General features: G+C 43.3%; 1 protein-coding gene across 2 annotated transcripts in view; it reads left to right on the forward strand.

The window, feature by feature from the left end:
• PPAP2B (phosphatidic acid phosphatase type 2B) overlaps positions 1 to 11780 on the forward strand; it is a 152422-nt gene extending 140642 nt beyond the window's left edge. For both annotated transcript variants that reach the window (XM_011941486.1, XM_011941476.1), the window contains one exon: positions 9847 to 11780. In XM_011941486.1, coding sequence (XP_011796876.1) covers positions 9847 to 9972 — 126 coding nt within the window. In that variant the 3' untranslated portion in view covers positions 9973 to 11780. The remainder of the gene's footprint in view (positions 1 to 9846) is intronic.
• Positions 11781 to 12873: the final 1093 nt, after the last annotated feature.

Genomic DNA, 12873 nt, shown 5'->3' on the forward strand with positions numbered 1-12873 from the left:
GTGACAACTTGCATATCTGGTCACCTCCTCCCTGACCCTCTAACAGATGGCAAATTAGGGGCCCCTGGGAGGGGTCAGGGGAGGGCCCGGCTGCCATTGCTGTGGGTTCAGCAGAGGAAGCAGCTGCTCATGGATTGCATAAATACACAGCAGAGTCTTTCCTGGTTTTCCTCTTCCCGGGGGTGTGGCTCCGCTCGCCGTTGCTCTTTTGTGTGCTGCTATCTTCCTCCAGATGTAGGGAAGGGCAAGGGCATTCTTTGTCTCTTCCCCAGTGAGGTGACCTTGGGAAAAGGCACCAGCAAGAATGCCAATGTGAAGAAGAGTTCAGCGATGACAACCCCTGCAAAAGGAAACTGCAGTGCAGGGAGAGGCCAGGACACGCCCAAGGACACACAGTAGCAGAATAGGAACCAAATCGCCAGTTTCTTGATTCCATCTAAAGGGCTAAACAGTAAATTCCAAGCATGCTTGGCCATGAATTTGCAAGGCCTCTTCCTTCTCTAACAGGAGAGATCCCATCTATTCCCTTCTGACTTACCCCATTGCTGCCTGGGCACAGGGGAATGGATGAAATGAGCTCCCAAACCTCTTCTGGCCCTGCAAAAGTCTAGCTCTTTGCCCAGTAATGTGACCTTGAGTTAATGTGACCTTGCCACTGCTGGCCCCTACTCTTAGGCAGGTAGAAACATGGATGTGGAAGAGAGAAGGAAGCAAAGGAGTAAACTTTGGCCGCTAATGGATAATGACAGTATCTTTGTAGTACTCTACAACTGGTCAAAATACAGTTGACCTTGAACAACATGGGGACTAGAGGTTCTGACCTCCAGCACAATAAAAAGTCCAAATAGAACTTCTGACTCCCTCAACACTTAAAGCTACTAATAGCCTACTGTTGACTGGAAGCCTTGCTGATAACATAAACAGTCAATCAACACATATTTCGTATGTTTTATGTATTATATACAGTATTCTTACAATAAAGTAAGCTAGAGAAAAGAAGATGTTATCAAGAAAATTATAAGGAAGAGGAAATATATTTACTGTACATTAGGTGGAAGTGATCACCATAAAAGTCTTCATGCTGGTTGTTTCCATGTTGAGTAGGCTCACGAGGAGGAAGAAGAGGAGGGGTTGGTCTTGCTGTCTCAGGGTTGGCAGAAGCAGAAGAAAATTTGCATATAAGTGGACCCATGCAGTTCAAGCCCATGTTATTCAAGGATCAACTTTACTTCTAAAACTTCCTTTCTTGTTCCCCTGCTAAGATGGATGGGCTGACGAAGCAGAGGCTCAGAGAGGGAAGTTATATTCCTGCCACTTGCTAGGTAAGCTGTCAGGATAAATCACTTCACCTCTCAGCCACCTCTTCCAATCCCATGAGGTGGGGATGATAATACCTAATATGATTTTTGGATTGAGGATTTAGAGAATTAAAGATGCATCATGCTTGGCACATGCAACATGTTGATAGTGAATTGTACATTAAGTACTATGCTTTGTTTAAAGATTCAGAGCTAAAAGGAGTTGGTCCTTAAAGAGCTTATCTAGTGCAGTAGCTTTCCAAGACTTGACCAGCATCCATAATAAGAAATACACTTTATATCATAACCCAATAGAGTCACCCACACATAACTGAAACAAATATGTCACAAAATAAGACTTGCCCTTACTGTGTGAGACATTCTAATATTTTCTATTAACCTTCAAAAATGCTGGTGGTGACTACCTAGTTAGTTGATTTTGTACCTTGCTAATGGCTTGAGAATGATCTAGTAGGAACAGACATGTAAACGGAGAAGTATAATAGAAGGGCACAGCTGCTGGGATGGGATACGCTACTGAGGACAGTGCGGTTACAAGAGAAGAGGTGATTAATTCTTCTTGAGGGTGTTGTAAGACTAGAAAGAATTTTTAGAGTAGGTAATTCTTTAAAAATGAATGGCCATTTGCTGTAAGATACAAAAGATAAGGAAGGGAATTCCATGCAGAAGGAATAGCACGAAGACATGGAGATGGGTGAGAACATGATGTATTTTGTGACCCTAGAAATGCAGAACAACGGAACTTGTGGGATAATGGGAAGAGGTGACCTCAATGAATAGTAGCCTGCTTCTCCCTTTCAGCTTTGAAATTGGATGGTTTCTGGGAATGGGGTCCCTGCCTTTGTCGAGCCTTGGTCATCTTTCGGTACTATGTTCCTAAGCTCCAGCTCCTACTGCATTTAGCACCCCATAGACAGAGCTGTCAGTCCCCTGGGTCCTCCTTACCAGACACCCTCCCTAATAGCCTATGAATATTTTCCTGGAAGGTTCCTTGGCACAGATTCCTGTTCTCCATCAGTATTGCCCACAACTTTCTTTAAAGGGACGGGGAGAGGACCGGGGGCGGGTCTTGCTATGTTGCCCAGGCTGGCCTTAAACTCTTGGGCTCAAGCCATCCTCCCACCTCAACTTCCTGACTAGCTGGGACCACAGGCACACAGCAGCATGCTCCGCAAAATTGCTCTCAACTTTCTTTGCTTCTATAAACCCTCTTTGTTCGTTTTGTGGGACTAATTTCCTTCACATTCCTCAATAGCAGTGATGATTTGAATAGTCCTTCGTAAGGTTGGATGCACAGTGGCTTACGCCTATAATCCCAGCGCTTTAGGAGGCCGAGGTGGGTGGATCACTTGAGTTCAGGAGTTCAAGACCAGGCCGGCCAACATCCCGTCTCTACTAAAAACATACAAAAATTGGCCAGGTGCGGTGGTGCACACCTGTAATCCCAGCTGCTCGGAGGCTGAGGCACAAGAATGCTTGAACTGGGGAGGTAGAGGTTGCAGTGAGTGGAGATGGTGCACCGCATTCCAGCCTGAGCGACAGAGCGAGACTCTGTCTCAAAATAAATAAATGGATGAATGAATGAATAGTTCTTCAAAGTGTTTTCACATGTATTTCATGTAAGCCTTACAGGAACCACAGGTAGGTGATTTTTTTTTTTTTTTTTTTTTTGAGACAGAGTTTCACTCTTGTTGCCTAGGCTAGAGTGCAATGGCGTGATCTCAGCTCACCACAACCTCCATCTCCCAGGTTCAGGTGATTCTCCTGCCTCAGCCTCCCAAGTAGCTGGGGTTACAAACATGCACCACCACACCCGGCTAATGTTTGTATTTTTAGTAGAGACGGGGTTTCTCCATGTTGGTCAAGCTGGTCTCGAACTCCCAACCTCAGGTGATCCGCCCACCTCGGCCTCCCAAAGTGCTGGGATTACAGGTGTGAGCCACCGCGCCCGGCTGGTGGATTTTAAAAATAACATTTGCACACAAATATAGGGCAGACCCATCATCTGCAACTGTAAAACCTTTTCATCTTGTATAAATTCAAGACAAGTGTGACAGCTTGGATCACACACCAGTAGAAGTTTTGGGACTATATTCTGCTGTCTGATTTCCAGTGTCACACTCTTTTCCATCTCATCATTTTCCCTCTCAGATATACTAGGAAGTCACTCAACAGAAATGCTCACAAATTCCCAGTGCCAAAAGCCACTGAAAGCCCTTTATTGCGGTCAAAAAATGATTGCAGTTGGATAATCCCATCTAGTTAAAAAACAAGGCTGCCAAAGATGGCTTTTCTTTAGATAGCACTTACTGTACTTAGGACATGAGGGTGAGCCAGGTCCCAAGGCTTTCTCCTCCAAAGAGAGTTATTCCTTCCTTAATCCATGAGATTGTTCAGTGTGGTAGACCAGAAAGCTAAAAGGAAATCCCAGGGCCAGAGCACATGGGAATATGTGTGTCATGTATCAAAGCCTATGGCCTCATGCTAAGATGGAAGGTTATTAAAAGTTCAATATGAGTACCAAAGAGAGAAGGGTCATTCAAAGAAGGTAATTGTGTGCTCAGTGTAGATTGTCTAAGACACATAGCCATGCAATGGCGGGTGTGGGATTTGAGCCCATCTGTTAATCTCCACAGACTGTCCACTAATGGCTCTCTTAACTGTTATCTGCATAACAAATAACTGTAGTGTTTGCTAAAATGCAGATTCCAAACAACACTCTCAGTAGGTGTTAGATGGACCCAGGAATCTGCTATTTCAGGAAGCTCCCAGGTGATTCTGAAACAGATGGTTTGAGGACAACACTTTAGGAAATACCAGAATAGATGACGCTCAGTTTTCTTGAGGTTCTAAGACTCAAAAATTCTTTTTCTTTTATCGTTATCTACCTTTTGCTAGCATTTCAGATCAATGTGTTATGTAAGGATGGGATTCCTATTTTCAAGGAGTTCACTTACACTCAGGGACTCTAGGAACATTTAAAGGATAATTTTATTGTTATAATCTGCCCTTAACAAAATGAACAAAATGATCCTCAAAATTCGCTGATTCAGCCATTCCTAGCAATGAAAGGAGGAAGCTGGCTACCTACCAGACTTCTTGTTTCTGATGTACTTGGTTCTTGGTGACCTCTAGGCAGGCAACACCCCAGCAGGGCTAGACTGTCTGTGCTTCCTGAGAGGTTAACATTTCCAGAGTGTGAGTGCTGGTATAAGTCATCGGAAGCATCTTCCTCTTTGAGTGTGCCAACTCTTGGCCAAAGATAGCCCTAGAAACTGTGAGAACTTTGAGAGCAGATTCTGTTTGTCCTATAGAAAACTCCCATCAGCATATTGCCTCTACGTCCAGCTAGAATGTGTCAGATTTCACATGTTTGTTCACAGTCTCAACCACTCTTTTTTCCCCCCTCTCTCTTTTTTCTTTTTCTAGTTTGTTTTTTCTTATCTCCTCATCACAGTGAATGGGGTTCTTACAGCTTAGAGTTGTCTTGTGTGTACTCTTGCTCTTGAAGGAAGGAGCTACATTGTCCACAGTGCTTGGGTAAATTAGATCATCTTCCATCCTGGGATCACAGAACAGTTGACTCCTTTTGACTCAGGAGAATCACTGAGTCAGAATCACTTCCCCGTAGATAAAGCCATAGAAACAGAAAGCAGATTGATGGTTACCAGGGGCTGGGGAGAAGAGGGAACGGGACATGGCTGCTGAAAGTTTATGGAGTTTTATTTTGGGGTAATGAAATGTCTTGGAATTAGATAAAAGTGATGGTGGTACAACACTATACAGTACCAAATGCCACTGGGGTGGGGGGGAATCACTCCCCCAAGACAATGTCCCAGGCAGAGGAAAGCAAGTTATGTATATTTCTTTCCTAGCATAGTTACCGAAATTTTAAGTTTTTATGGGAATAAGTGCAGAGATTTCTAGAGTTGAAAACAGAACTAGGAAGAAGAATATTGCCTCCCTGACACACATACCCACCCCAAACCTATCACCTCTACCAGCTGCAGTCCTGTCCTCAACGTTTCAAAATCCAGCTCTTCTTCTTTGTCTTTACTGCATAGGTGTTGTTCAGGACTCATCCTCTCCTAGACTCTTTCATCCCTGCCTCCAGGCTCGCTACATGCTTTCTGACTCCATCTCCATTTTAGTTACCATTGTGATTTTTTTTTTTTTTTTTGGTCTGAGACAGAGAGTCTCGCTCTCTCGCCCAGGCTAGAGTGCAATGGCACCATCTTGGCTCACTGAAACCTCCACTTCCCAGGTTCAAGTGATTCTTCCGCCTCAGCCTCCCGAGTAGCTGGCATTATAGGCACCCGCCATCATAGCCACCTAATTTTTGTACTTTTTTAGAGGGGGGGGGTTCACCATGTTGGCCAGGCTGGTCTTGAACTCCTGATCTCAAGTGATCCACCTGCCTCAGCCTCCCAAAGTGCTGGGATTATAGGCTTGATCCACTACGCCCAACCTCCAACATGATCTTAATGCAGGTCTTTCCAATGTGTTGCTTCCCCACTTTTGCCTTGACAATGATTCCTAGAGCTAAAACAATGAGATCTGAACTGCTTAACATGTCCCAGGAGGCTTTTCAATATCTAGTCCTCTCCTCTCCAGCCTCTTTGACTGCTCCACCTTAGATACACTGAGCTTCCTGCAGCTCCCGGATGTGCTGTACTCCCTTTCTCCTGTGCCTTTGCACACACTATTCCCTTTGCCTGAAACAACATCCTAGCATTCATTCACTGCCTGGTTAACTCCTCCTTATCCTTCAAAGCCGACATCAAATAGACATCCTTTAGGAGAAGCCTTCTAAGGCCTGCTTCCCACTCCCCTTCAGTCTGGGTTAAATGCCACATTCTCTGTGCTTCCTCAACACCCTGGCTTCCCTCCATCATGATCCTTAATATGCTGTATTGTGGTCATCTGTTTACCTGGCTCTCTAACTCACTGGCCTACAAACTCCCGGAGGGTAAAAGACTGTCTTAATGTATATTCATCTTCATATTTTTGGAGTTTAACACATAGCAGGAATCCAATAAGTATTTATTGATTGCATTCATTTATTTTCCAAAAAGTAATGTATAAAATTCAAAGCATTGGAGAAACGGAATTGAAAACAAATGTTCTGCGCATTGTAACTTAGATCTCTTCTTGGTGCTTAGGGTATAGTTTTTCTTGTTTTCTGGAACTGTATTTATTGTCCAATGTGTCCTTTCGCACAGCAGAGATCTGTGGAGTAGGATTGTGGGCTGGGAGTGGGTTTATCCCATAGACCTCAGACAGCCACTTAATTTGTATAGACCCTTCCCAGCCTGGGCCTCTGGGTTTTCTTTCTGGGTGGAGATCATCTTCTGTAGGAAATGAAACTGCTCCAAGCCAAGAAGCTTTTACTTTTGCTAGGTCTTTTTGTGTTCTGCTGTTCAAATATTAGGAAGACTGAACCCTGTTTCAGTCTTGACAGTATTATGTTTCAGGATCCCAAAAACAGTGTTTGTATAACCTCAAGTCATGCTGAAAGTGAAATGCAGCTTAAAGTGGGATTCTGCTGGACCTCACTCAACTTTTCACCTCGCCGCTTGGCTCCGTGCGGGCAGTATTTGAGTATGTGTTTCCCCCTCAAGTCTGTAGGAGTTGTATTGTCAATAAGGTCCAAGGCCAGAGTGCTTGCTTTCTAGTAAGTAGAGAGAATTTTTGAAATTCAATGACAAACATTTATTAAGCCCTTGTTGTGCACAAGGCTCAAAGCTAAGTGCTTTGGGTGATTCAGGGTGATTAGGGATAGGATTCCATCTTCAAGAAGCCTCCCATCTAGGAAGAAAGGCCGATAAGCAAAGTTTTGGACACATGGGAGAGCATGGCTTTCTCTGGATCCAGTAATTACTTTGGTATCCAGATCATTAGAGAATGTAACACCTTCTATTGAACTATGCAACAGTCACAGGTTTAGATCTTCTCAAGTTATTATTGCCTTTAATCTTCATATGATTCCTATCTTGCAGTTAGGAAATGGAAACCCTAAGATGTAGTGACTATGAGCTCAGAAAATTAGATTGAGAGATAAGCCAGTAGATTGAGGTGGTAGATTGTTCAAGATCTTGAAGGGGAAGGTGTTTGCTGGGGATAGGGGAGCTGTCCCCAGCTATATTTGCCTTTGGCAGATGGGATGGATTCTGGGAGAAAGAGCTCTAAGAAATTAGACCTGTACGACTTATTTTCATGAATCTAGCTGCTAAGCTGAGATAAGTGAAGTTAAAAGTAGTGATGGGCCAGGCGCAGTGGCTCACGCCTGTAATCTCAGTACTTTGGAAGGCCGAGGCAGGCAGATCACGAGGTCAGGAGTTCAAGACCAGCCTGGCCAGCATGGTGAAACCCTGTCTCTACTAAAAATATAAAAAATAGCCAGACACAGTGGCACGTGCCTGTAATCCCAGCTACTCAGGAGGCTGAGACAGGAGAATCGCTTGAACCTGGGTGGCAGAGGTTGCAGTGAGCCGAGATCGTGCCACTACACTCCAGCCTGGGTGACAGAGTAAGACTCCGTCTAAAAAGAAAATGAAAAAAAAAAAAAAAAGAAAGTAGTGATGGAGAGATTGATCAAAACCTCTTCCTCTGAGACAAAGTGAAGGATAAAGGGGAGGATCATTTTGAGCTACAGACGAGGACATTGTTGTCTGCACCTCTCAGATGATAACATCATTTTAGTACAAAAAGAAGTAAGGCCACTGGGGGAGATCAGGAAAAATGTGGGGCTGGGGCTGGAGTGGAGAAGAGTTGAAAAGTTTAATTATCTTCACACTGAACTTTAATCGAGTCTGTTTCCTCATACTGGGGACACTTGAAAACTGTTTCCCAAACCAACTACAAAGTATTTTCTGGCAGGGGAGCCTAGAGCCTACTGGCAGGTTGTGCACAGATCTTTTTTTTCCTGATCCTCAAGTTTGACTCTGATTAGGAGACAAATCTTTTGGTACCATGGTTTTCACTGTTCAAAACCTCCTGACAAAAGAAAGGGAGAAAAGACTGATTTTTTTTCCCTTGCAAAGTGGTACATCCAATAGCACTCAAACTGTGAATGTATTACGATGTTACACTTCTTGGCTAATATTTCATTTTCTTGTAGTAGCATAGAAGTAGCCTAGCTTTATTTTTTTTTTTAACAACAAAATAATACTTATTAAGTGTTTTGGTAGGTAATATATGTAATGGGTACAAAATTCAAGAGGTACAACAGGTTTTACAATGACCAGTAAACATGTGTTTCACCTTTGCCTTCTAGCCACCCAGTTCCCTCCTCTCGAGGTAGCCAGCGTCACCAGCTTCTTGCTGTGATTTTCATAGCACTTTCTTGATTGCTGTGTTGCTACAGAAGAGACATTGTGAAAACGAGTTTAACAAATAATGCAAGTCCCCGCTGTGGCCAGGCCCTGGATCGCTAGAGCCTTAGTTTTGGTAAAATCTTATTAAGAACTTCGTTTTCTTGCCTATAATGTGGCCAGAGTGAAGCCATAGTGCTGTCATTAGTAGTGAGCACATTACCATCTGCAGGACAAAGACTCATCAGTTCAGAACGCTGTTGGATATAGGAACTTTGATAGTGTTTTAGTTGCTATTTTGAAACCCAGCCATGTGTTTCCTATTAAATTACATGACTGATAGCTGCCGCTTATGGTTACTTAGTAAAAACTCCTGTTGCTAAATGGCTCAAATGGATGTCTGTGTATTTATTTTGCCATCTAATACAAAGCATAAATTTTTCTTACTCCAGTAGCTCATCAAACTCTTGAATCTTTCATCATAAGTTCATTGAGGCAGGAACTATGCCTGTGCCATCCTCACACCTTTGCAAGTGGCATTCAATAAATGTTTCTCAAGTATTATAAGAAAGACTCAGTGAGGTCACATTCCCAGGAGGAAAAAGGACGCTAGGAATAAGTGACAGGAGATTTTTCATTAACCTTTCCTCCAGGTTAGTTGCCAACTTTCTCAGCAATGAGAACCTGGTTTCTTGACTCCCATCAAATGGTTGATATCAGTAGGTTTTCAGGAAAAATAGTCACCACTGCCTGACTTCAGCTCTCGCTGATAGGAGTTCATGTTGGCTGATCTTTTCTGGTTACACCCTGGATTCCTTTGTGAGGAAAGGGAAAGTAGTGTGAATTAATGACTATAACTAATTATGACCTGCTTCCTTTGTTTAGGAACTTATCTTTCATTGCTATTCGTTTGCCTTGAGAAATAAGGAAATGTGGGTTGCAGATATGGGCACTGGACTGAGAGTTCTTAGAAGTGGAGTCTACTGAACTGGTGTTGTGCAACCTGGAGCATGTCACTGCCTTTTCCTGGGCCTCAGTTTCCCTATCTGCACAATAAGCCTTGACGATATGATCTCTATCGCCCTTCCCTATTCAAAGAGTTATGATTCGGGGCCCCTTTTCCTGAAGTCTGTGCTCCTCTGACCTTCCTTTACCCTGTGTACCCAGACCCCAGATATCAGTGACTGACTTCGATCTCTGATCTGTGCTTCTAGGTTTTCTTCGTGTCTGATCTCTTCAAGACTAAGACGACGCTCTCCCTGCCTGCCCCTGCTATCCGGAAGGAAATCCTTTCACCTGTGGACATTATTGACAGGAACAATCACCACAACATGGTGTAGGTGCCACCCACCTCCTGAGCTGTTTCTGTAAAATGACTGCTGACAGCAAGTTCTTGCTGCTCTCCCATCTCATCAGACAGTAGAATGTAGGGAAAAACTTTTGCCCGACTGATTTTTTAAAAGGAAAAAAAAAAAATGTTTTACTTTGTGGCCTTCCAAAATAGGTAGCGTTCGCCTATGTGGAAACAACAGCAAACTAACACCAAGTGCCATAGTCCTGGATGTGCAATTGGTTTAAGTGTTCATGTTCTAGTGAACACGGCTTGTTCAGGAACAAACACTAAAATGATTTGAGTAGAGGCTGCTGGTCACCTTTTGTGACCTGAGGAATCCCAGGCCTGTGAGAAAAGCAAAAATTCACATTGTAGCACACGATGCCAGAAATAGCACTGAATCAAGAAAATAGCCATTGCAGAGCTGCCCTCTTGAGTCTTTCTGTCCATCCCATTCTATTCTGTACTGTGACTTTAGTTCAGGAAGTTTTGTTTTGTGTTTTAAATAGAAGGAAAGAGCAAGTTTGCTCAGTCAAGTGATCAGATCCCAAATCCAGATTCCCAGTGCTAAGGCCTTACCACCTCCCCTGCCCATAGGCCAACAACCATAGTTCCTCACATTAGTGATTAGCAGACTCTTTGTGGACGAGTGAATTTCACAAATAGCACAATTTCAGAAGAAATCGAGGGCACAGGCCCTCACTTTTCTTCTTTTGACGCACCATCCTGTGATGTTGAAATGTCAATTGCAGGAGGCTGATGTTGTGCACGTCAATCACCGGGCACTTGCACACTCTTAGAAACAGTTCGACTTCGGTTACTGCCTTCTCCCTTGAAATTCTTGCTGCGTGCCCACCAGGATTTCCTGTGAGGGCTCGGGATGAGCAAGGCATGGTCTGCCACCAGCTGATGGAAAGCAGCCTTCTGTACAACAGATGGGAGAGTGAAGGGGGCAGAATGAAAATCGAACCAACCTTTTAGCCGTTGCAAATCAGAAGGAGCCAGAGAAGCAGGCAGTCTCATGCCTGAGAGGTTACCCTTCAGGATGACAGAGCTGAGGGTCTTTGTAGGAGTTGCTCTTGCTGTGTAAAGCACTATTGTCTTGGGGTTGACCCCTAGGGCAGTTCTTGATAGGTTCTGCTGGGCAGAACATATGGGTTAAATCTCGGTAGAGAGTTTTCCTCATCCTCTATCCGTAAGTGTCCTTCCATGCAAGGTCCTACTCTAGGTGATAGACAGGGACCCCTTCTACTGAACCTTTTGAGGAAAGGAGGAAGGAAGAAATGCGTTTAGATCTTGGATGCAGACCTTTCAAAGGGTTACATGTAACCATATGGATCAACCACATGCACATCCTTACTACAGAATCCGTCCTTTCATTTCAACGTATAGCAAGCTATGATTTTTATATATAAATATTATATAAATAATGTATAAAACATTAAAAGTTAACTATGTAAGATATTATTTCTGAAACAATTTTAGCTATATCCACTATGATTATAAACTGTGTCTCGACCTGTGTTATTTACATTAGCTGCTTAAAAAAGCATTGAGTTAATTTTTTAAATATCAACTAAAATATCATAGTTCTGTGGTAGACATTGTTTTATAATGAAAGAAATAACTGCAACTAGAGAAAACTGTATAAAAACATTAAATTGTCAGTATTTTTGTAAGGTTCCATTTTGTAAAGAGAATAATATTCAAAGACTTTTGTAGCATACAAAGTGAAAACTTGTATCTGCGAAACTATACTTGTATTAAATGTGCTTTTTAAATAAAAGCTCGTAACACAACTAATTAAGGACTTGCAAGCCTGGAGTGTTTGAGAGATGTTTGTCTCAGGTGTGCGGGTAGGAGAAGGAAGAATCACAGGCTGGCCTCACTGAGTGGGCTTGCCTCATCTCAGGGCACCAACTCCTGATTTTTTTCAGTGGGAAATGTGGTGGTCATAGGGTAGATACCAATGTCTGCCCTGCTCTTTCATCTCTGAAAGCCTGTTTGCAGAATGAGGCCCTGGCTCTACCCTCATCTCAGGCTCTTCTAGAGACCTTTTGTATTCTAAAAGGGATTTTTCCATCAGAGAGGCAGGAGTTGTAGGAGCCCCAAGGGCAGGTAAGCAGACTTCACTCTAGATAAGGTATGCTGGGGGAGCTGTACTGAGGGAATCCTGTACACAGTCCACATCAAAGGAAGGTGCAGGCACTGCTGAGAATAGCATGTGGCTCCTGCTTCCCTTCCTTGTGTTTCTCCAACCTGGAAGAAAAGGTGAAGCTAGAAATTCACATTTATTGAGCACCTGTGTGCCAGGGGTTTTTGCCTATTTGTTCTGTCTGATCTTCACAGCAGTTCTTGTTTTTAGAAAGAAGGAATACTAAGGAATGCAAAGATGAAATGATTTGTCTAAGATCCTAGAGCATTAAATTGTAGGACAGGTCTTATATTAATTTACTATGGCGGCTGTAACAAATTACCACAAACGTAAAACAGCATAGATGTATTGTCTTACAGTCTTGAAGGCTGTAGGGGAGAAGCTGTTTCCTTGCCTTTTCCATCTTTAGAGGCCACCCACTTTCCCTGGCTTGTGGCCCTCTTCCTCCATGTTTACATGGAGGAAGCAACATTGGGTCGAGTCCTCACCCTGCCATCTCTTTGGTTCTCCTCTTCTGCCACCCCTTTCACGTGTAAGGGCCCTCCTTGGTGATTACACAGGCCTGCTCATAATCTAGGATAATCACGTATATTAAAGTCAGTTCACTGGCAAACTTAATTCAATCTGCTGCCTTAATTCCTCTTTGCCATGGAACATATATTCACAGATGCCAGGGATTTAAGACCTGGACATGTTTCGGGAACATTATTAGGAGTACCAGAGTTCACCCTCTGACCCTCAAAAGATTCATAT

Source organism: Colobus angolensis, unplaced genomic scaffold, assembly GCF_000951035.1.
Source record: "Colobus angolensis palliatus isolate OR3802 unplaced genomic scaffold, Cang.pa_1.0 Scaffold102, whole genome shotgun sequence".
Taxonomy (NCBI): domain Eukaryota; kingdom Metazoa; phylum Chordata; class Mammalia; order Primates; family Cercopithecidae; genus Colobus; species Colobus angolensis.